The sequence below is a fragment of the Hypanus sabinus genome, chromosome 27 (genome assembly GCF_030144855.1).
Source record: "Hypanus sabinus isolate sHypSab1 chromosome 27, sHypSab1.hap1, whole genome shotgun sequence".
NCBI classification, from domain to species: Eukaryota; Metazoa; Chordata; class Chondrichthyes; order Myliobatiformes; family Dasyatidae; genus Hypanus; species Hypanus sabinus.
In genome coordinates, this window is record NC_082732.1 from 7,955,186 (window position 1) to 7,976,564 (window position 21,379).

General features: G+C 41.7%; 1 protein-coding gene across 1 annotated transcript in view; it reads right to left on the minus strand.

Annotated features, from left to right (window-relative positions):
• Positions 1–4,964: 4,964 nt before the first annotated feature.
• Positions 4,965–21,379, minus strand: part of srm (spermidine synthase) — a 36,599-nt gene continuing 20,184 nt past the window's right edge. Inside the window, exons 5-8 of the mRNA XM_059951706.1 lie at positions 21,247–21,330; positions 12,227–12,372; positions 7,789–7,911; positions 4,965–7,196 (exon numbers count right to left, since the gene is read on the minus strand). Of these exons, the coding sequence (XP_059807689.1) occupies positions 7,179–7,196; positions 7,789–7,911; positions 12,227–12,372; positions 21,247–21,330 (371 nt within the window). The 3' untranslated portion in view covers positions 4,965–7,178. The remainder of the gene's footprint in view (positions 7,197–7,788; positions 7,912–12,226; positions 12,373–21,246; positions 21,331–21,379) is intronic.

A 21,379-nucleotide genomic window follows, 5' to 3' on the forward strand; every position in this document is an offset into this window, starting at 1 on the left:
CTTAAAACACAGGATAAACATTCACTTTTTAAACTTAATACAGTCAAAAGGTAGAAATCACTGTCAAAACGTTTGAAGCTTGAAAAAAATCAGTCACAAGCTCAAAAGGGATACCTTATCAAATAGTGAAAGGAGTAAAAATCAAACAGTGATGCTAAATTTGAAAAATAACTGTAATTTGATGTTTTATTTTCCACAAACTGCATTGTTTGCCTAATTTTGCTCCGATATCATATGGTCTTAAGAGTGCAGTCAGATTACTGTATACCCCAAACATCTGAATCAATATCAAACATTCCATTGTGGCACAACATAAAACCAGGATTTGATAAGATCTAACAGCAAGAACATTTTCAGATGGAATGCGGCTGAGAAGGCAAGTCAAAAGCAGCATAAAAGCAAAAGAGGAAAAGCTAGAGGATTAGGAACCTTTTAAAAACAATAGAAGGCAATTTAAAAATACAATAAGGAGAGAAAAGATTGAATGTAAGCTAACCAATAAGAGGATACCAAAAGCTTTTCCCCCCAGATATATAGTGTAAAAGAAAGGTGAGAGAGGATATCAGACTACTAGAAAAGGATGCTGCAGTGGTAGTAATGGGCGACAAAAATAGCAGATGAACTTAATATATGTCAGTCTTCATTGTAGAAGGCACCAGGAGAATACCAGAAATTCAAGTTTCGGGGGAGGGGGCATAAGTGATAGTACTGTAGCTGCTATTCATAAGGAAAAGGTGACTGAGAAACCAAAGGTCTGAAGGTAGTCAAGTCACCAAGACGAGATGGACTACTCCCCAGGGTTTCTGAAAGAGGGAGCTGAAGAGATTGAGTAATAATCTTAAGGCATTCAGTAGTGATCTTTCGAGAATCACTAGATTTTGGAATGGTCTGGAGGACCGGAAAATTACAAATGTCACTCTACTTTTTAAGGAGGCAAAAGATAGGAAATTATAGGCAGTTAGTCTGACTTCAGTAGTTGATAAGATATTGGAGTCCATTACAAAGGATGAGGTTTCTGAGTACTTGGAGGCACCTGATAAAATAAGCCTAAATCAACATAGTTTCCTTAAAGGAACACCTTGCCTGACAAATCTGTTGTAAATTTTTGTTGAAATAACAGGTAGGAGAGACAAAGAAGTCAATGGATGTTATTTACCTGGATTTTAAAAAGGACTTGGAAAAGGTGCTGCACACAAGTGTCCATAATTCTATAGGAAAGATACTAGCAGAGATTAAAGATTGGCTGTCTGGCAGGAGACAAAGATTGGGATTAAAAGGGGACTCTCCTTGGTTGCTGGTACTAGCGGCGTTTCGCAGTCAGTTTTGGGACCCCTCCTTTTCACTTTATATGTCATAATTTGGATGACAGATTAATAGCTTTGTGGCCATGTTTACAAACAATACAGAGATGGGTGGATGGGCAGGTAGTGTCGAGGAAGCAGGGAGTCTCCATAAGGACTTGGATAGATTAGGAGAATGGACAAAGTAGTGGCAGATGGACCACAATGTAGGGAAGAGTAGAAGGAATAAAGGTGTATACTATTTTCTAAATGGGGAGCAAGTTTAAAAATAAGAGGTCCAAAGGGATGTAGGAGTTCTTGTGCAAGATTCTCTAAAAGCTAGCCTGCAGGCTGAGTGAATGATAAGGAAGAAAAAGGCTGAACAAGTTAGGCCTTTATTCTTTGGAGTGTAGAAGGTTGCGGGGGGATTTGATAGAGGTATTTAAAATAATGAGGGGGGTAGATCGAGTTGACGTGGATAGGCTCTTTCCTTTGACAGTAGCAGAGATTCAAACAAGAGGACATGATTTGAGAGCGAGGGGGAAAAAGTTTAAGAGTTAACAAAAGGGGGAATTTCTTTACTCAGAGTGGTAGCTGTGTGGAATGAGCTTCCAGTAGAAGTGGTAGAGGCAGGTTCAGTATTGTCATTTAAAGTAAAATTGGATAGGTATATGGACAGGAAAGGAATGGAGGGTTATGGGTTGAGTGCAGGCTAGTGGGAGTAAGCGTCAGCACGGACGAGGACCGAGATGGCCTGTTTCCGTGCTGTAATTATTACATGGTTATAAAAACGCAATATTAGCATTCAATTTCAGTAGACTAAAATATGAAGGTAAGGATGCAATGCTCAGGCATTGGTTAGATGACGGTGTGCTGAGAGCAGCTTCGGGCCCCTTGCCTAGGAAAGGCATTGAAGAGGGTCCAGAGGAGGTTCACAAGAATAATCCTGGAAATGAAAGGGTCAACATATTAGGAACATTTGATGGTCCTGGGCCTGTACTTGCTGGTGCTTAGAACATGGATGAATGGATCTTATTGAGATCTACCAAATATTTAAAGTCCTAGATGGATGATTCCTACAGTTGGGAAACCAAGCACCACAGGGCACAGCCTCAGACTAGAAGGATGTTCCTTTAGAGCAGAATTGAGGAATGTTAACAAGAGGATGGTGAGTCTGTGTAATTCATTGCCAGATGGCTGAGGAGGTTCAGTGATTGGGTACATTTAAAGTGGAAGTTGAGAGGTTTTTGATTAGTAAGGGCATCAAGGGTCATAGGGAGAAGGCAGGGGAATGAGGTTGAGTGAAAGAAATCAGCCAAGATGGAATAAAGGAACACATTCAATGGGCCCAATAGCCTTATGGGCTTGATGTACAGTTAATTATAAAGCCATTTTGTTTCATTGTTTTCTGATTGTTATAAAGGGGCAAAGACAATTACCCACAAACAAGAAAATCTGTGGATGCTGGAAATCCAAGCAACACACACAAAATGCTGAATGAACTCAGCAGGCCAAGCAGCATCAATGAAAAAGAGTATAATTGACCTTTCAGGCCGAGACCCTTCACTGAAAGGGTTTTGACCTGAAACGTCGACTGTACTCTTTTTCATAGATGCTGCTGGGCCTGCTGAGTTCCTCCAGCATTTATAGTTTATGCTAAGACAATTTGCCCTCTAGCTTTCAACTCATTGGAGATAAAGTCAATGTTCATGTATGGGTAATGGGACTGAGGCTTTGTTGTTAACTCACAAAATGAACAAGCCAAACAAAAAGCCATTCAAACTGAAAATCTAATACAACAATTAATTGTACATTTTAGAAATGTAATATTGCGCACAAGCTAGTGAAACAGAATTGAACAAACATAACAAAAATCCCATTGAGAAGTCACACCCCTTGATGCAGGCTCTCTTTCTATGTAATTACTTGCACAACCACAGCATGTGGAAGGTCACTGGAGCCAATGCAATAATTGAAATAGGAAAAACTCTCAGAATGAAGATCTGACAATGAATTGTTTAAGAGGAACATTTTATTGGAGACTGTAATGAAACTGATTAGATTCCAGAGACTTCAGTGAAATGTTACCCTGACATTTTCCCCCTCAACATGCATAGACTGATTCATATTCATTTTTATAACATTTTCACATTTTAGAGGACTCCTCCCAGCATTACCCCAAGACACTGAAGGAAAAAATAAGAGCTGTCATGAGCTGTCATTTTAATTACATTTCAAGACCTATGAAGAAGAACTATCATCAACTAGGTGAGAGAGGGAAAAAACTAAAGGCAATGAAAACTACAGCAGTGAATAATAAGGCAAGGCACTGTCATATATTAAGTACCAAACAGATAATAAATCCTGATCAAAGAATCATGAACAGTATTTGGTAATATTATTAACCAGTTTATACTCAAGTCCTACGTACAATAAAGTCAGCTTTTTAGAAATGCCCATACTTTCATAATTTTCTACTAAGTTGGTAACTTATAATTTTCAGTCCAATTAAGATATATACTGACCTAAGGGGCATTCAAGTGCACTGTTACTGATCAGAGATCATTCACTACATACAATGATGCAATAGTTCAAACTTCATATAGGTTCTTTTAAGGTAATTGTGTTCAAGGTGATGGAAGGGTGCTTGGGTATTAGACATCTATCCTACTTCAGACATGTGACCTCAGCATTACACATCCCTGGACAAGATATGCAGGTAGATGCAAAGAAGTTTCTTTGAAATTGACCCTAGTGCATTCCAACTTTCATTCATTGTGATAGTTTTGACCAACTGCATGGTTTCCAATCAACTATTTCTAACAGGATGTGCAAGCTTGTGTTCATTAGTATCAGCAACAAGACCTGCACAACTGCTGTCTTACAGAATTACAGGCACCTGAAATCAAACTTACTAGAGTCCATAAATATTAAGTGCTACAAAGAAACCTCAATATTCAACCCAATTTTAGAAAAAAAAGCCAGTTCTCACCGCCATTTCTTGAAATTGAAACTACAGCCATTGTATTCCATTCAGTTAAGCAACTTCTTCAATGAGAGATGGTCTTATATTAACCACTAATTTTTGAAGCACTCTGAAAATACTTATAAATAATTTGAGGAATTTCTTTAAAGAATTGTAAGACAACTGCAGAATGTTTTGATGGAGTAGAGAATGGATAAGGGAAACCTGGTTGAAATGCAGCATGAACTTGCAAATGTTATTCAATAAAGTGCCACACAAGACTTGCTACCACAATGAAATAAAAGAGGCTGAAATAGCGTGGATGGAAAATTGACCAAAACAGAGTAAACAGCAGGGGGAAATATTGTTTGACTCGGAGGGACACATCATGGGATTCACCATGGATCAGTATTGCTTTATTTTAAATATATATTAATGACTGTAGAAGAGAGGGAGAGAGAGGGAGAGGGAGGGAGGGGGAGAGAGAGGGAGAGGGAGGGAGGGGGAGAGGGAGGGAGGGGGAGGGAGGGGGAGAGGGAGGGAGGGGGAGGGAGGGGGAGGGAGGGGGAGGGAGGGGGAGGGAGGGGGAGGGAGGGGGAGGGAGGGGGAGGGAGAGGGAGGGAGAGGGAGGGAGAGGGAGGGAGAGGGAGGGAGAGGGAGGGAGAGGGAGGGAGAGGGAGGGAGAGGGAGGGAGAGGGAGGGAGAGGGAGGGAGAGAGAGGGAGAGAGAGGGAGAGAGAGGGAGAGAGAGAGAGAGAGAGAGAGAGAGAGGGAGAGAGAGGGAGAGAGAGAGAGAGAGAGAGAGATACACACACACACAAGCTGGTGCACAAGACTTCAAAGTACTTACAATATTTGATCGTGGAAATGTAAACAGAATCAAAAGCATGGATTGGTTTTTCAAGTTGAAACATTAGCTTGATTTAAGATATCAGATAGACTGAGTGTCTGAATAGAGAAAAGCCCCCCTAGTATTATCTTATAAAATATTCAAGTTTTTTTGTGACAGGATTATTTTCTATTTAACAGTAACCAGATTAAAGATACTTTAAACAAAGGTCTTAAATAAATTAAAAAGCGGTGCACTTCAGAAGTTGTCTCCTAGATTTTGAGGTCACATTCCAGTTTTCATTAATTGGTCTGATAATTAGTACACAATACTCTGCCTTTAAAGAAATATCAAAATTATGAACACATGGTACTTGGGCCAGATCAAGTTTTTTTTGGGAGAGGTAGAAAATTTTTTTTAATAAAGCATTATTGCCTATTACACATAATTACTAACAATATACATCCCCACCTGAATGGAGACCAAGGAAAGTTGGAGCTTCCATAAACCATAATATAGAAAAACATCAACTCTATTTGAAGCAATTGAGATTGTACTTAATGAGACCTGACCCATTTCTTCTGAACTTAGATAAGTCATTGAGTGCTCCTCAGATAGGAGAGCAGTTTTTCCATGCAAATCTGAAGGTGCTGACCCCAGGGCATTTATTGACATTATGTAGGATGTTCTCTTTAGTGAGATCAAAATGGTCTAACACAGGAGGAGCCCAAACCAGCAGGTCTCCACTTAGAAAGCAAATTGCTTTCAAATTATATTGTGGGATAATGACGTCTAAAGATATTTAGACCACTTTAAAATAATAAGAGCCCTGGTAAAATAGCAGCTGTTAATTGAACATTGAATAAACAATCATTTTAAATGAACAATAATTAATAATAAATCCCTGGGGATTTCCCCTCTAATGGGGGTGTGCAATTAAATAGTCCAAGATTTTAAATGTTTAAGGAACTTTGCCCTATAGGCCAATAAATTAAACTATCAGAAGGTGTACTTAGCCATCCACATCAAATGCTGAATTTCACTTGCTCCTTCTGAAAAGTTTCAATTTGACCACAAAGTTATTGTATTGGGCCTAGAGAATTACTTGGAGCTTCTATCAATTATGTCTTCCCTCCACCACCACCACCACCTCCCTGGCCGCCTTAATATTTCCCTGTCAAGTTCAATTAGTCCAAGGATGAGTTCCTCTAATGAAATAAACACATGCTCCTGCATACAGGTTAAACTTCATCCATCGTATTACAGCACACAAAGCTACAGGTTTAACTGGAATGGAAAAGAAGAACTTCATCACAAATGTTTGCATGCATGGAAAAAAATGAAAGCCAGTTTGAATTTACCTTACAATAACTTAAATGCATTCAAGGCTCAGTCAGGTGGGGCAGGAGGGGTTGAGAAAAGAGACAAAATAAAGTGAGAGGTCAAGGTGAAGGGGAAGAAAATGGGGATTTTAAAAAGAGGGGCAAAATCAAGACAATCCATTCCATAATTAGCCAAATGTCTGTTGCTAAATCATTCCAACTGTAGTGAATCCTACAAGAGACAAAATATTTTAAAAGAATAGGCATGCTGTTAAGAAAAAATTGAGCAGGATTTTCATATTATTCACGGTTTTCGCACACCAAGAGTTTTCACACAATTCCAAGTTCTAAATATTAGATAGTTGGATTTTTATTTAGCTTTTTTTTGATAAAATTTTAATCCTTTCCAATCTAGAACCATCACAGATTAAAGTTTCAGCAATCCGCTGTAATGTGAAGTACGTACAAATCCAGGTTACTGATTAGTCGGTTGACAACAGTTTCAGGAGGCTCATAGTACTGTCGGCCAAATCTACAAGAGATCACCCAGTGTTCTGGAAATCACAAATCTTCTCCTTTGTAAAAGTTACTGAAATTCAGTCTTTTATCAAGTGTTGCTATTTCCTTGCCTCCTAAGCAGTAAAAATCATAGTTCTCCCTCTCTGAAGACAGGAAAGGGTTAATATGTTGTATGGTAGGTAGCTGCAGCACTATAAATTCATGATAAACTTTTAAACACTTTCCAGTATTGATGGCAATTAACAGTGAGCACTGGAGTTATTTTTATGCATCACTAAGAGCCTGCAAGATGAACAGAAAAAAAATTATAATGGTGCAAGAATTCACTTTTAAAATCTCTTTTCCAAATATCAGAAGATTTACAGACTACAATCTTAGAAACTTTGGAAATAACAAAAGTTCACCTATCTGAAAATGGTGCTAGCTGGGGATATCTAGCCTTTTATGGTATTTCCATTTTGACTGAACTAGGAATCACAGAATGCAACCAATTTCTAAAATGTGAAAAAAGATATTCTACATGGGGGTGTTAATGTCAAAGCCTTCCAGAAGTGAGTGGCAGGAATTGTGTAATAAAACCCAACACTGAAAGCATTAAGTTAGGTAGGAAATTTCTGCTTTCTAAATTTTGATATGGGAGCTTCTAAATTAACCAGAACAAGAAGCAATGTCTAAGCAAGGAAGTTTTTAGTTGGAGAGGTTAATCTCAAACTGGAATACAAATCTTGTATGTATGATTACAGCTTTGCCAACGATGTGACAGAAGAATAAGGAGTTTGGGGAAGAAACATAAAGCATTTAAAATTCCTTCTTGGGAAAAGTACTAAAAACCATTGCAGACTTCAAATTTCTCAGAATTACCCAATAGGATTACCTTTCTGGCAAACTCTGGTAGAACAAATGCAGCCCTATGCATTTCTGCATTGTAATATTTCATTTGCATCCTATTCACTTCATCAGCTGACAGTTGCCGTACTGGTTCACGAAAATTTGTCTCCTGTGAAATAATCCAATAAATTAGTTTATGCTACAACAAAAGCCTGAAAATTCTGTAAAGTACTTTTACTTTAATTTTAATGACAAGCACACAAGTTTTTTTAACATTGTTAGGTATAGGTGTACATTTCACCAATGAAACCAGCAAAAGCAGTCTATTTGACCTGTCAAACTTGCTTTGAAATGTTTAAACAAACCACTTCAAAGCAAGAGTGTGTTGAATTCTCACATTTATATTTACTCAGCAGTACACATTTTCATATGACCACTGTGATATTTACACATTTGCCTGGGCAAACAAATCCTAATAATCATATAACAATCACAGCACGGAAACAGGCCATCTCGGCCCTCCTAGTCCGTGCCGAACTCTTAATCTCACCTAGTCCCACCTGCCCGCACTAAGCCCATAACCCTCCACTCCTTTCCTGTCCATTTACCTATCCAATTTTACCTTAAATGACACAATTGAACTGGCCTCTACTACTTCTACAGGAAGCTCATTCCACACAGCTATCACTCTTTGAGTAAAGAAATACCCCCTCGTGTTTCCCTTAAACTTCTGCCCCCTAACTCTCAAATCATGTCCTCTCGTTTGAATCTCCCCTACTCTCAATGGAAACAGCCTATTCACGTCAACTCTATCTATCCCTCTCAAAATTTTAAATACCTCGATCAAATCCCCCCTCAACCTTCTACGCTCCAATGAATAAAGACCTAACTTGTTCAACCTTTCTCTGTAACTTAATTGCTGAAACCCAGGTAACATCCTAGTAAATCTTCTCTGCACTCTCTCTAATTTATTGATATCTTTCCTATAATTTGGTGACCAGAACTGTACACAATATTCCAAATTTGGCCTTACCAATGCCTTGTACAATTTTAACATTACATCCCAACTTCTGTACTCAATGCTTTGATTTATAAAGGCCAGCGTTTCAAAAGCCTTCTTCACCACACCATCTACATGAGACTCCACCTTCAGGGAACTATGCACTGTTATTCCTAGATCTACGTTTCTCTGCATTCTTCAATGCCCTACCATTTACCCTGTATGTTCTTTTTGGATTATTCCTGCCAAAATGCAGAACCTCACACTTCTCAGCATTAAACTCCATCTGCCAACGTTCAGCCCATTCTTCTAACCGGCATAAATCTCCCCGCAAGCTTTGAAAACCCACCTCATTATCCACAACACCTCCTACCTTAGTATCATCGGCATACTTACTAATCCAATTTACCACCCCATCATCCAGATCATTTATGTATATTACAAACAACATTGGGCCCAAAACAGATCCCTGAGGCACCCCGCTAGTCACCGGCCTCCATCCCGATAAACAATTATCCACCACTACTCTCTGGCCATATCTCCCATCTAGCCACTGTTGAATCCATTTTATTACTCCAGCATTAATACCTAACGACTGAACCTTCTTAACTAACCTTCCATGTGGAACTTTGTCAAAGGCTTTGCTGAAGTCCATATAGACTACATCCACTGCCTTACCCTCGTCAACACTCCTCGTAACTTCTTCAAAAAATTCAATAAGGTTTGTCAAACATGACCTTCCACGCACAAATCCATGCTGGCTACTCCTAATCAGATCCCGTCTATCCAGATAATTATTAATACTATCTCTAAGAATACTTTCCATTAATTTACCCACCACTGATGTCAAACTGACAGGTCTATAATTGCTAGGCTTACTTCTAGAACCCTTTTTAAACAATGGAACCACATGAGCAATACGCCAATCCTCCGGCACAATCCCCGTTTCTAATGACATATTAAAGATCTCCGTCAGAGCTCCTGCTATTTCTACACAAACTTCCCTCAACGTCCTGGGGAATATCCTGTCAGGACCCGGAGATTTATCCACTTTTAAATTTCTTAAAAGCGCCAGTACTTCCACCTCTTTAATTGTCATAGGTTCCATAACTTCCTTACTTGTTTCCCACACCTTCCACAATTCAATATCCTTCTCCTTAGTGAATACCGAAAAGAAGAAATCAAAATCTCTCCCATCTCCCTCGGCTCCACACATAGCTGACCACTCTGATTCTCTAAGGGGCCAATTTTATCCCTCACTATCCTCTTGCTTTTAATATAACTGTAGAAACCTTTCGGATTTACTTTCACCTTATTTGCCAAACCAACCTCGTATCTTCTTTTAGCTTTTCTAATCTCTTTCTTAAGATTCCTTTTACATTCTTTATATTCTTCGAGCAATTCCTTTCCTCCATGCTGCCTATGTCTATTGTAGACATCCCTCTGCATCTAATCTGCAGCACAATTAAATCATAAGTGCTGGAAATCCAAGCAACACATACAAAATGTTGGAGGAACTCAGCAGGCCTGGCAGCATCAATGGAAGAGTACAGTCAACGTTTCTGGCTCAGACCCTTCAGCAGAACTGGAGAAAAATACATGAGTAGCAGCTTTAAAAGGTGGGGAGAAGGGAGGGGAAAAACACAAAGTGATAGGCGAAACCAGGAGTGGAAGGGGTGAGGTAGAGCTGGGAAATTGATTGGTGAGAGATTAAGGACAGCAAAAAGGGGAAATACAATAGTAGAGGACAGAAGGCCATGGAAGAAAGAAACAGGAGAAGGACCCCAGAGCGAGGCAATGGGCAGGCAAAGCGATAAGGCCAGAGGCAAATGGGGATGGGGAATGGTGAAGGGGGGGGGGGGGGAGGGTAATTACCATCTGTTTGAGAAATCAATATTCATGCCATCAGGTTGGAGACTATCCAGGTGGAATATAAGGTGTTGTTCCTCGAACCCAAGTGTGACTTCATTGCGACAGTAGGATAGGCTATAGACAGACATACTGGAATGAGCATGGGAAGTGGAATTAAAATTGATGGCCACTGGGACATCCCTGCTTGGTTGTGGGATCCTGTTGGTGATGGTAGAAGTTACGGTGAATTGTGTGCTGGACACGGAGGCTGATAGGGACAAAGGAGATGTCCTCCTTTTTCAAAGAAAGGGGCTTCCCTTCCTCCGCCATCAATGCTGCCCTCAACCCATCCTACCACCATCGAACTAAGGACAGGGTTCCTCTTGTCCTCACCTACCACCCTCCACATCTAGCACACAATTCACCATAACCTCTGCGATCTCCATCTTCACCCCCTCTCACTTTCTGCTTTCTGAAGGGATCGCTCTCTACACGACTGCCTTCACCATTTGTCGCTCCCCACTGATTTCTCTCCTGGCACTAATCCTTGCAAGTAGAACAAGTGCTACACCTGTCCTTACACCTCCTCCCTCACTACCATTCAGGGCCCCAAACAGTCCTTCCAGGTGAGGCAACACTTCACCTGCAAGTCTGTTGAGGTCATATACTATGTCCGGTCGGTGCTCCTGGTATGGCGTCCTGTATATCGGTGATATATATCGGTGAGACCAGACACAGGTTGGGAGACTGCTTCTCAGAGCACCTATACTCCATCCGCCAGAAGAAGCTGGATCTCCCAGGTGCCACCCATTTTAATTCCACTTCCCATTCCGATGTGTCTATCCATGGCTTCTTCCACTCTCGTGATGTGGTCACACTCAGGATGGAGGAACAACACCTTATATTCTGTCTGGGTAACCTCCACCTGATGACATAAACATCAATTTCTCAAACTAATGACACCACACCCCCCTTCACCATTCCCTAACCCCTCATCTCTGTGCTTGCCCATCACCTCCCTCTAGTGTTCCTTACCCTTTTCTTTCTTCTATGGCCTTCTATTCTCTCCTGTTTATTCCCCCTTCTCCAGCCCTGTAACTCTTTCACCAATCAACTTCACAGCTCTTTACTTCACCCCTCCTCCTCTCGGTTTCACCTATCATTGTGTTTCATCTGCTCCCACACCTATAAAATCTACTCCCCATCTTCTTTACTCCAGTTCTGAAAGGTTTAGGCCTGAAGTGTCGACTCTACTCTTTTCCGTAGATGTCGCCTAGACTGCTGAGTTCCTCCAGCATTGTGTGTGTTGCTGGCACAATTAAATGTTTATTGTACATCAATATTCTCAGAGACACTAAATATATTGAGGTGACTGTGGTACTCTCAAAAGTGCCTCAGTCTATTACTTTTAATCCTCATGATAAGCCTTAGCACCAGCTCACTTATATTGCAGCATTGCCAACAAAACCATTAGAAATTATTGGCCTAACAAATACTAACCATTCTCTGTTCAATTCAATGAATTTAACAAATGCCAAACATAGCACATGGTGTTAAAACACAGCTCACTCACAAATAGCAGATAGAGCGATCCAGAAATTTGTCAGAACAAACTGAAGAACATTTGACTTACAGGATTTTTACTGCACAGCATGAAGCCAATCTGCCCACTTGGGTACGTAGGTATTGTGCTGTATGCATATTCAACCACTGGAAACAGGGACTTGCAGAACCTCTGCATCTCCTTTATGAGGTTAAGGTGCAACCACTGACATTCACCTACAAAAGATAGAATCACATCAAAATGCAGAAAATCTCAGCTTTCTCCACTACTAAACTGTTGTCAACTGCATTATTTTCCTCTCCAAATTTATCCAACACCTTTATATAGTCTTTTGCTGGCTGGCCATTGTTTATATGAGGAAACATTACATTAAATGCAAAAAACACCAACGTTGTACAAAGTTCAAAGTAAATTTATTATCAAATTACATGTATGTCACAATATACAACAATGAGATTCATTTTCTTGATGGCATACTCAACAATTCTATAGAATAACAACAGTAATAAAATCAATGAAGGACCACCCAATTAGTGTGTTCAACCAGCGTGCAGAAGACACTGAACTGCAAATACAAAAAGAAACAACAATAATAAATAAATAAGCAATAAGAATCAAGAACATGAGATGAAGAGCTCTTGAAAATGACTTCACTGGTTGTGGAAGCATTTCATTGATGGGGCACCAAGCAAAAAAGAATCAAACTTGAACCTTCTGAAATTACGGGCCAGGGCATGAAATGGATGATTAAAATTTACTTCATTTCTAAAGCAAACATTAAGAGATACGCATATTACAACAAAGATTGAATTATTTATCCAACCATTTAAGAGTTTATGGGGTCACCAATGAAAACATTAGAGTTTGGAAGAGAGAATGCAAAACTATATATATAGAATTAACACAGGTGCATTTGAACAGTTGTTAATATTCATTATTCAAGTTTTCATAGCTGGGGGTGGTGGTAGAGATTATTAAATTCTCCCAATAGCGTGCGTCTCAAATAGAGTTTGAAATCCAAGTCCAGCTCATGGCCTTCACGTGTGGCTTAGCTACTAAGCCAGGCGGAACCGTTTCTACTGACAGGAGAAGGAGCAACGGTGGGTTACTGGTGCCGTAAAGCCAGTCACTTCAGGTAGATGGGGTTTGTTAGCGGTGGTTGGCAGTTCAACTGGGAGGAGGAAAACTCTTGATCTCAAACCTCCAGTTCCTTGTCACTATACTCAGTCATGGGGAAGACTTCAGGAGTAAACCACAAGGTAAAGTACAGACCTGGAGTCCCCAAGACAGTCCTGCTTTGAGTTCAATGCAGTCTGGCAACTCCTGCAATACCAGTGGTGTCAAACTGAATCTGTCTCCACCGTTCCTTTGGATTCATCAACTGCGTGGAGAAATGTAGCCTCCTGCATAGGCAACAGTTTGGTCTCCATATCCTACTGCCTGGCTCGTGTATCATGTAGACAGCTAGGATAAAATATCCATGGTCAACCCTAACCAGTTGAGGTCCCCAGTAAATTATTCAGACTGGAGGTTTAGCTCATGACCTTAGAAAACTAAGATAAAACAGTTAAGTACCCTCAGATATTAAACAGAGGAACTTTAACTGGGGCTGTTGGAGACCCTGACCTGGAGTTACACTCAGACTTTAGTTCTTTGTGGGAAGGGGGCCTGCTCTCAGGGCCTCACAACCGGCCACTTTTTGATAACCCACTGACGTGACCTGGAAGACTAGTACACTGGATCTTCATGGCTCTGGAGACTGGTTGATTCAAGGCCGGTGCCCCTGACTGACGAGTCGAGGGAGAATGCAGAACATCGGAAGCATCGTAGCTACCTGCCGTAGCTATTTGTCCAGACACATGAGCCTTGGGGCAGACTCTTTGGGCACAGAGCTCGGAAAAAGTGACGCAACAGACTTTTAATATCATAAATCAGCGAGTTGTTTGTTACATCTCCCTTCTTGCTGTGAAATGGGGACAGCTCTTTTTCCCTTATTGGGCAGAGAGGGGGATGTACGTCAAATTACCAGGTAAATGAGCAGTCTTTGGGTTACCGCTAGTCTATGTCTTTATTGATGCTTTGCTACATGCTTGAATGCTCGGTGGGGAGGTGGAGGGGGGATCGTTGCCTTCCTGCTGCTTGTGCATGGGAGGGGGCAGCTTTGGGGTTCTAATGTTTAACAGTCATTCATTCTTTGGGGCACTCCTCTGTTTTCATGGATGTTTGAGAAGAAAAAGAATTGCAGTATATTGTATACATTTCTCTGACATCAAATGTACCCATTGAACTAACATATTAAAGATATTTTTAGTACAGTCTTTCAGCACTAATTTCCACAAGGAGATTATTACACAGAACTTATGCACACAATAAGCCTTCTATCCAAAAGCAGGTTGAGCACCCCTTACCTGAACTTCCAAAATCTGAACTATTATTATTTTTTTTTTGAGTGCTGACATGACACAAGGCCTTCATCAGGTTTCAGCCCAAAATGTGACTGTTTACTCCTTTTCATAGATGCTGCTTGGCCTGCTGAGTTCCTCCAGCAATTTGCGTGTTGCTTGAACCAGTTAGAGTTAATTGAACAAAAGAAGTCACCGGAGGCACGAAGTTGAAGGCAAAGGCCATAAAGCAATACTGCTTGTAGCCCTGGGCTACAACCAATGGAAGTCTGATGCAGGTCAGTCAGATGACCTCAAGCCAATGAGTTTGAAACAACATAGACTGACTGCTTCAGGGTTTACCAAACTGCTAGAAAACTTACCACCTCACACCCTCAAGTAAATGAAATTACACTAGAGCCAGCATAATACAGAGGGGGTCGATTTAGTCTCATAAGATACAGGGGAATTCGTAACTTTGGTACCAAGATACCAGCACACACAGGTAATTTTTAATCTGACTGAAATAATGGTCAATTATTTCAACTACAGTTAAAGAGTTATTTAGTCATCTTCTTGGGAGACAACTAGGCAGAAATGAGTTTAAACCAATCAAAAATAGGTAAAGAGGACTATTGGAATTAGTGAGAGCAGGTTGTGCATCAGTTTCAGGTGGCAAAAGTTTAAGGGTAACATGAGGGGGAATTTCTTTACTCAGAGAGTGGTAGCTGTGTGGAATGAGCTTCCAGTAGAAGTGGTAGAGGCAGGTTCGGTATTGCAGAATTAGGTAGGACAGGAAAGGAATGGAGGGTTATGGGCTCAGTGCGGGTCAGTGGGACTAGGTGAGAGTAAGTGTTCGAGATGGCCTGTTTCCGTGCTGTAATTGTTATATGGTGATATCAGAGGTGGTAATGGTCAAGACCTTAGATATAGCAGAATTAGAAACCTAGATACAGTCCTCCAGCAGAAAATATGGGATATTAATGGAGAAAATAATCTAGATCAGATACAGACTAGGTTGGTCAGTACGCGCTCCAAGTGACACCCAAGTGATCTGGTTAAATTTCTGAAGCCCCTTCGAAACATAACAAACCTGATTATTGATCAGCAAACACGAGGAAATCTGCAGATGCTAGAAATTCAAACAACACACACAAAGTGCTGGTGGAACACAGCAGGACAGGTAGCATATATAAGGAGAAGCACTGTCGATGTTTCGGGCCGAGACCCTTCGTCAGGACTAACTAAAAGGAAAGATAGTAAGAGATTTGAAAGTAGTGGGGGGAGGGCGAAATGCGAAATGATAGAAGACCAGAGGTGATGGGATGAAGCTGAGAGCCAGAAAGGTGATTAGCAAAAGTGATACAGAGCTGGAGAAGGGAAAGAATCATGGGACGGGAGGCCTTGGGAGAAAGATGGGGTTGGGGTGGGGGGAAGCACCAGAGAACAGGCAGTGTGATGGGCAGAGAGAGACATAAAAACAAACTAAATGTGTCAGGGATGGGGTAAGAAGGGGAGGAGGGGCATTAATGGAAGTTAGAGAAGTCAATGTTCATGCCATCAGGTTGGAGGCTACCCAGCTGGTATATAAAGTGTTGTTCCTCCAACCTGACTTTGGATTTATTTTGACAGTAGAGGAGGCCATGGACAGACATATCAGAATGGGAACGGGGCGTGGAATTAAAATGTGTGGCCACTGGGAGATCCTGCTATCTCTGGCGGACAGAGCGTAGGTGATCAGCGAAACGGTCTCCCAGTCTGCGTCGGGTCTCACCAATATATAAAAGGCCACACTGGGAGCACCAGATGCAGTATACTACACCAGCCAACTCACAGGTGAAGTGTCGCCTCACCTGTAAGGACTGTCTGGGGACCTGAATGGTGCTGAGGGAAGAAGTGTAAGGGCAGGTGTAGCACTTGTTCTGCTTACAAGGGTAAGTGCCAGGAGGGAGGATGGTGGGAAGAGATGGTGGGGGGGGGGGGGGGGGGGGGAACGAGTGGGCCTGGTGCTCCTTATCACCCCACTAAGGAGCACCAGGCCACTGTCTCCTATACCATTACCAACCTTATCAGCTCTGGGGATCTCCCATCCACTGCCACCAACCTCAGAGTTCCCACACCCCGCACTTCCCGTTTCTATCTCCTACCCAAGATCCCCAAACCTGCTTCTCCAGGTAGACCCATTGTCTCAGCTTGCTCCTCCCCCACCAAACTCATTTCTGCATACCTTGACACTGTCTTATCCCCCCTTGTTCAATCTCTTCCCACCTATGTTCGTGACACTTCTCACACTTTGAATTTTTTTCAATGATTTTAAGTTCCCTGGCCTCCACTGCCTCATTTTCGCCATGGATGTCCAGTCACTATATACCTCCATCCCCACCTAGATGGTCTCAAAGCTCTTTGCTTCATTTTGGATTCCAGACCCAACCAATTCCCCTCTACCACCACTTTCCTCCATCTAGCGGAATTATTTCTTACTCTCAATAATTTCTCCTTTGGCTCCTCCCACTTCCTCCAAACCAAGGGTGTAGCCATGGGCACCCGTATGGGTCCCAGTTATGCCTGCCTTTTTGTTGGCTTTGTGGAACAGTCCATTTCCAAGTCTATACGGGTATCCGACCCTCTTTTCCTTCGCTACATCGACGACTGCATTGGCGCTGCCTCCTGTATGCATGCTGAGCTCATTGACTTCATTAACTTTGCCTCCAACTTTCACCCTGTCCTCAAATTTACCTGGTCATTTTCTGACACCTCCCTCCCCTTTCTTGACCTTTCTGTCTCAGTCTCTGGAGATGACTTATCTACTGATATCTACTATAAGCCTACAGACTCCCACAGCTACCTGAACTATTCCTCTTCCCACACTGTCTCTTGCAAAAATGCTCTCCCCTTCTCACAATTCCTCAGTCTCCGCCGCATCTGCTCTCAGGATGAGACTTTTCATTCCAGGACGAAGGAGATGTCTTCCTTTTTTTAAACAAAGGGGCTTCCCTTCTTCCACCAACAACTCAGCTCTCAAACGCATCTCTCCCATTTCCCGCACATCTGCCCTCACCCCATCCACCCGCCACCCCACTCAGGATAGGGTTCCCCTTGTCCTCACCGACCACCCATCAGCCTCCAGGTCCAATGTATAATTCTCCAAAACTTCCGCCACCTCCAACAGGATCCCACTACCAAGCACATCTTTCCCTCCCCCCCCCTTCTGCTTTCCGCAGGGATCACTTCCTACGCAACTCCCTTGTCCACTCGTCCCCACCCCCCCAATCCCTTCCCACCGATCTCCCTCCTGGCACTTATCCTTGTAAGCGGAACAAGTGCTACACCTGCCCTTACACTTCCCTCACCACCATTCAGCCAGACAGTCCTTCCAGGTGAGGGGACGCTTCACCTGTGAGTCGGCTGGTGTGGTATACTGCGTCTGGTGCTCCCAGTGCGGCCCTTTATATATTGGTGAGACCCAACGCAGACTGGGAGACTGTTTCGCTGAACACCTATGCTCAGTCCGCCAGAGAAAGCAGGATCTCCCAGTGGCCACACATTTTAATTCCACGTCCTATTCCCATTCTGCTATGTCTACCCATGGCCTCCTCTATTGTCAAAATGAATCGAAGCTCAGGTTGGAGGAACAACACCTTATACACCGGCTGGGTAGCCTCCAACCTGATGGCATGAACATTGACTTCTCTAACTTCCATTAATGCCCCTCCTTCCCTTCTTACCCCATCCCTGACATATTTAGTTGTTTGTTTTTTTCCTCTCTCTGCCCATCACACTGCCTGTTCTCCACCTGTTCTCTGGTGTTTCCCCGCCCTCCCCCTTTCTTTCTCCCAAGGTCTCCCATCCCATGATCCTTTCCCTTCCCCAGCTCTGTATCACTTTCGCCAATCACCTTTCCAGCTCTTAGCTTCATCCCAGCCCCTCCGGTCTTCTCCTATCATTTCGTATTTCCCCTTCCCCCCCACTACGTTCAAATCTCTTACCATCTTTCCTTTCAGTTAGTCCTGATGAAGTCTCTGCCCAAAACGTCAACAGTGTTATAGATGCTGCCTGGCCTGCTGTGTTCCACCAGCACTTTGTGTGTGTTGTCTGATTATTGATCAAATAGAACTCACTTCTAGGAAAACACACAACACTGATATTTGTGCTAAATATGCCAGTTGGTTGCCTGCCATGTTTGGCACAAATTTATAACAACCTGATGCACATCAAGTACCAAACTGGGTATCAGATGAGCAGCTAAAAGAATGGGTCAGAGAAATAGTAACCTTGTGTGACCTTACAAGTCTTAAACTAACCAACAGAGTACTGGTAGCTGAGAAAGGACTGTTTTGTGTTGGTGTAGTGCTCCACACCGAAATAATTTAACATATCTTTTGAATAGGGTTCACAATGTGGGCAAATATCATGAGAAGACTTGGATGTCCTCAAGTAACCCACCAACTCGTATTATTGTTACGAATGGTATAGGGAAAGGTTTATTAAGATGCCATGAAGGGGTACACCACTGGTCACCAGAGGAAATGACAATACAGAGGAACTTATGAATTGTAGTTTCAGTATTTATGACAATTGTTCATTGTCTATTTTGCTTGTGAATAATCAGTCTTTCTTTCAATATGCATTGGTGGGACAGATATATTATATTGCAACAGTGGCCAAGGGAAAGAAAACAGTGCCTTTTGTAAAATCACAATGTTACAATCGGGAACGTGACTTTGTATCTGGCCAGCTGCAAGGCGAACTTTCTCTCAGCCAGCAGTGGACATGTTAACAAAGGAGAACCTCACAATCCAACACACTGAATGGGATCAATATTTGTGGAACAATGAGTTGCCACTGGTTCCACATTTGACTGCAGACTGGACACACGTTGTGGAGGAAGCAATAGACTAAACACACTAAAGTAATTAAAGCACATGCTGGTAAGGCATTTAGAGGATGACACTTATAAAACAGAAGATATAACTGTTGGTATAAGAAGTCTGTAAATTCAGTAAGTAAATATTACTTCCACATTTATATAATTTAAGTGTTGCACACCTATAGTGGAGGTCCATGGCAGTCAACAGAATATGAAGATGATAATGATCTTAAGATAAATATCTTTGTATCGAGGAGGGAAATACTGACCAGAAGGAACTACAATTAGTGAACAGAACTGGGGGCGGCCATTTTGTGAGACTGTACTTGTAGCCACTATTTTGTGAACTGTTTGATAAACTGATTCTTGCTCTGGGATAACTTAATTAGAGGAAATGAATGTGGACACAAGAAGTTTCTGCTGATGATCTACTAAACTAAAACTGTTTATTGTGTTAGATAATTTCATCATATGGGCCCGGTGTCTGGGTGACCCAGTTTACCTGGTTTGAACCACTCAGAGTTGAATAGAAGAAAGTCACCCGAGGCACAAAGTTGAAGGCAAAGGCCATAAAACAATATTGCAGGTAGCCCTGGGCTACATCCAATGGGAATCTGACACAGGTCAGTTAGATGACCTCAAGCCAAAGAAATTGAGACATCATAGATTGACCTGATGAGGAAAAGTAAAGATAGAGGATTTTAGGTACTCAGGCAGTGACAACTCTCCAGAGACCAGCCATCGCTGATATTGAGGACAACACATTGCACACATGGAGATCACATTTGGACCACAAGGAATACCTGGTTAGTGTAGACCTTTTCCTGGGCATTACCTTTGCTGTTCGTGGAGGGACAGGGGAACTCAGAAGATGTGTACACAGGTGTTCAGTTGTGTAAATTCATGTGTTTGTTATCTGAGCCAATAGAGGTACAGGTGTCCCCTGTTTTTCGAATGTTCGCTATTACGAAAGACCTACATTAGTACCTGTTTTCGCTAACCAAAGAGGATTTTCGCTTTTACGAAAAATAGACGCCCGCTTTATACGTGTGTTTACCCCAAGAAAGACTACAATGACCCTGAAACCTTGTGCGGGCAAGTTGTTTGTGCATGCGTGTAAGTGCGTATGCATGTGTGTACATGCCGATTTTTTTTCTCCAAATTGACTTTGACTCGCTGTCTTCCCAATTTTCATAAGTGAAACTACACCGTACATACAATATTTCTACTTTGTATAGGGTGTATATTTATCATATCATTCCTGCTTTTACTATATGTTAGTGTTATTTTAGGTTTTATGTTTTATTTGGTATGATTTGGTAGGTTATTTTCTGGGTCTGGGAATGCTCAAAAAAATTTTCCCATACAAAGGAATGGTAATTGCTTCTTCGCTTTACGACATTTCGGTTTACAAATGGTCTCATAGGAACGTTCTACCTTCGGATTGCGGGGGAAACCTGTGCTTGACAGTAAATACAGATTCTGTCTGTATCTAACTGATCATTATTACTAAGGAGTAATCCTTGTAACATCAGATAAAGGATGCACAACTTGTACTATATCTTGCAATAAAAATCACACTAAAATTTAATTCTTTTGGCCCCGGTGACATAGCTTGATTTATCAAGTGGGGAAATGGAAATTAAAACAAGAACAGCTTCATATCCCTGTGATAAACCATTTTAAAAAGTTTATTAAGGAAAATAATGATTAAGTTAAGAAAACAAGATTTAATTATACACTCTACTTCAAGTTGGAAAGTAGAAAAAATAAAATTCGGAGTATCAGGAAACCATAATAAAGCACAAATTCGATTTGCAAAAAAAAACCCAACTTCTAACCTTGTGCACCAAGGATTCCACCTTCACGCAGTGCATTCTTCATTAGTCGATAGTATGATTCTTGAAATAGACTCTCAGCGGGACCTTGGAGTCAGATGAAAGAAAAGTAAAAGAGCAAGGACATCAGTTAACA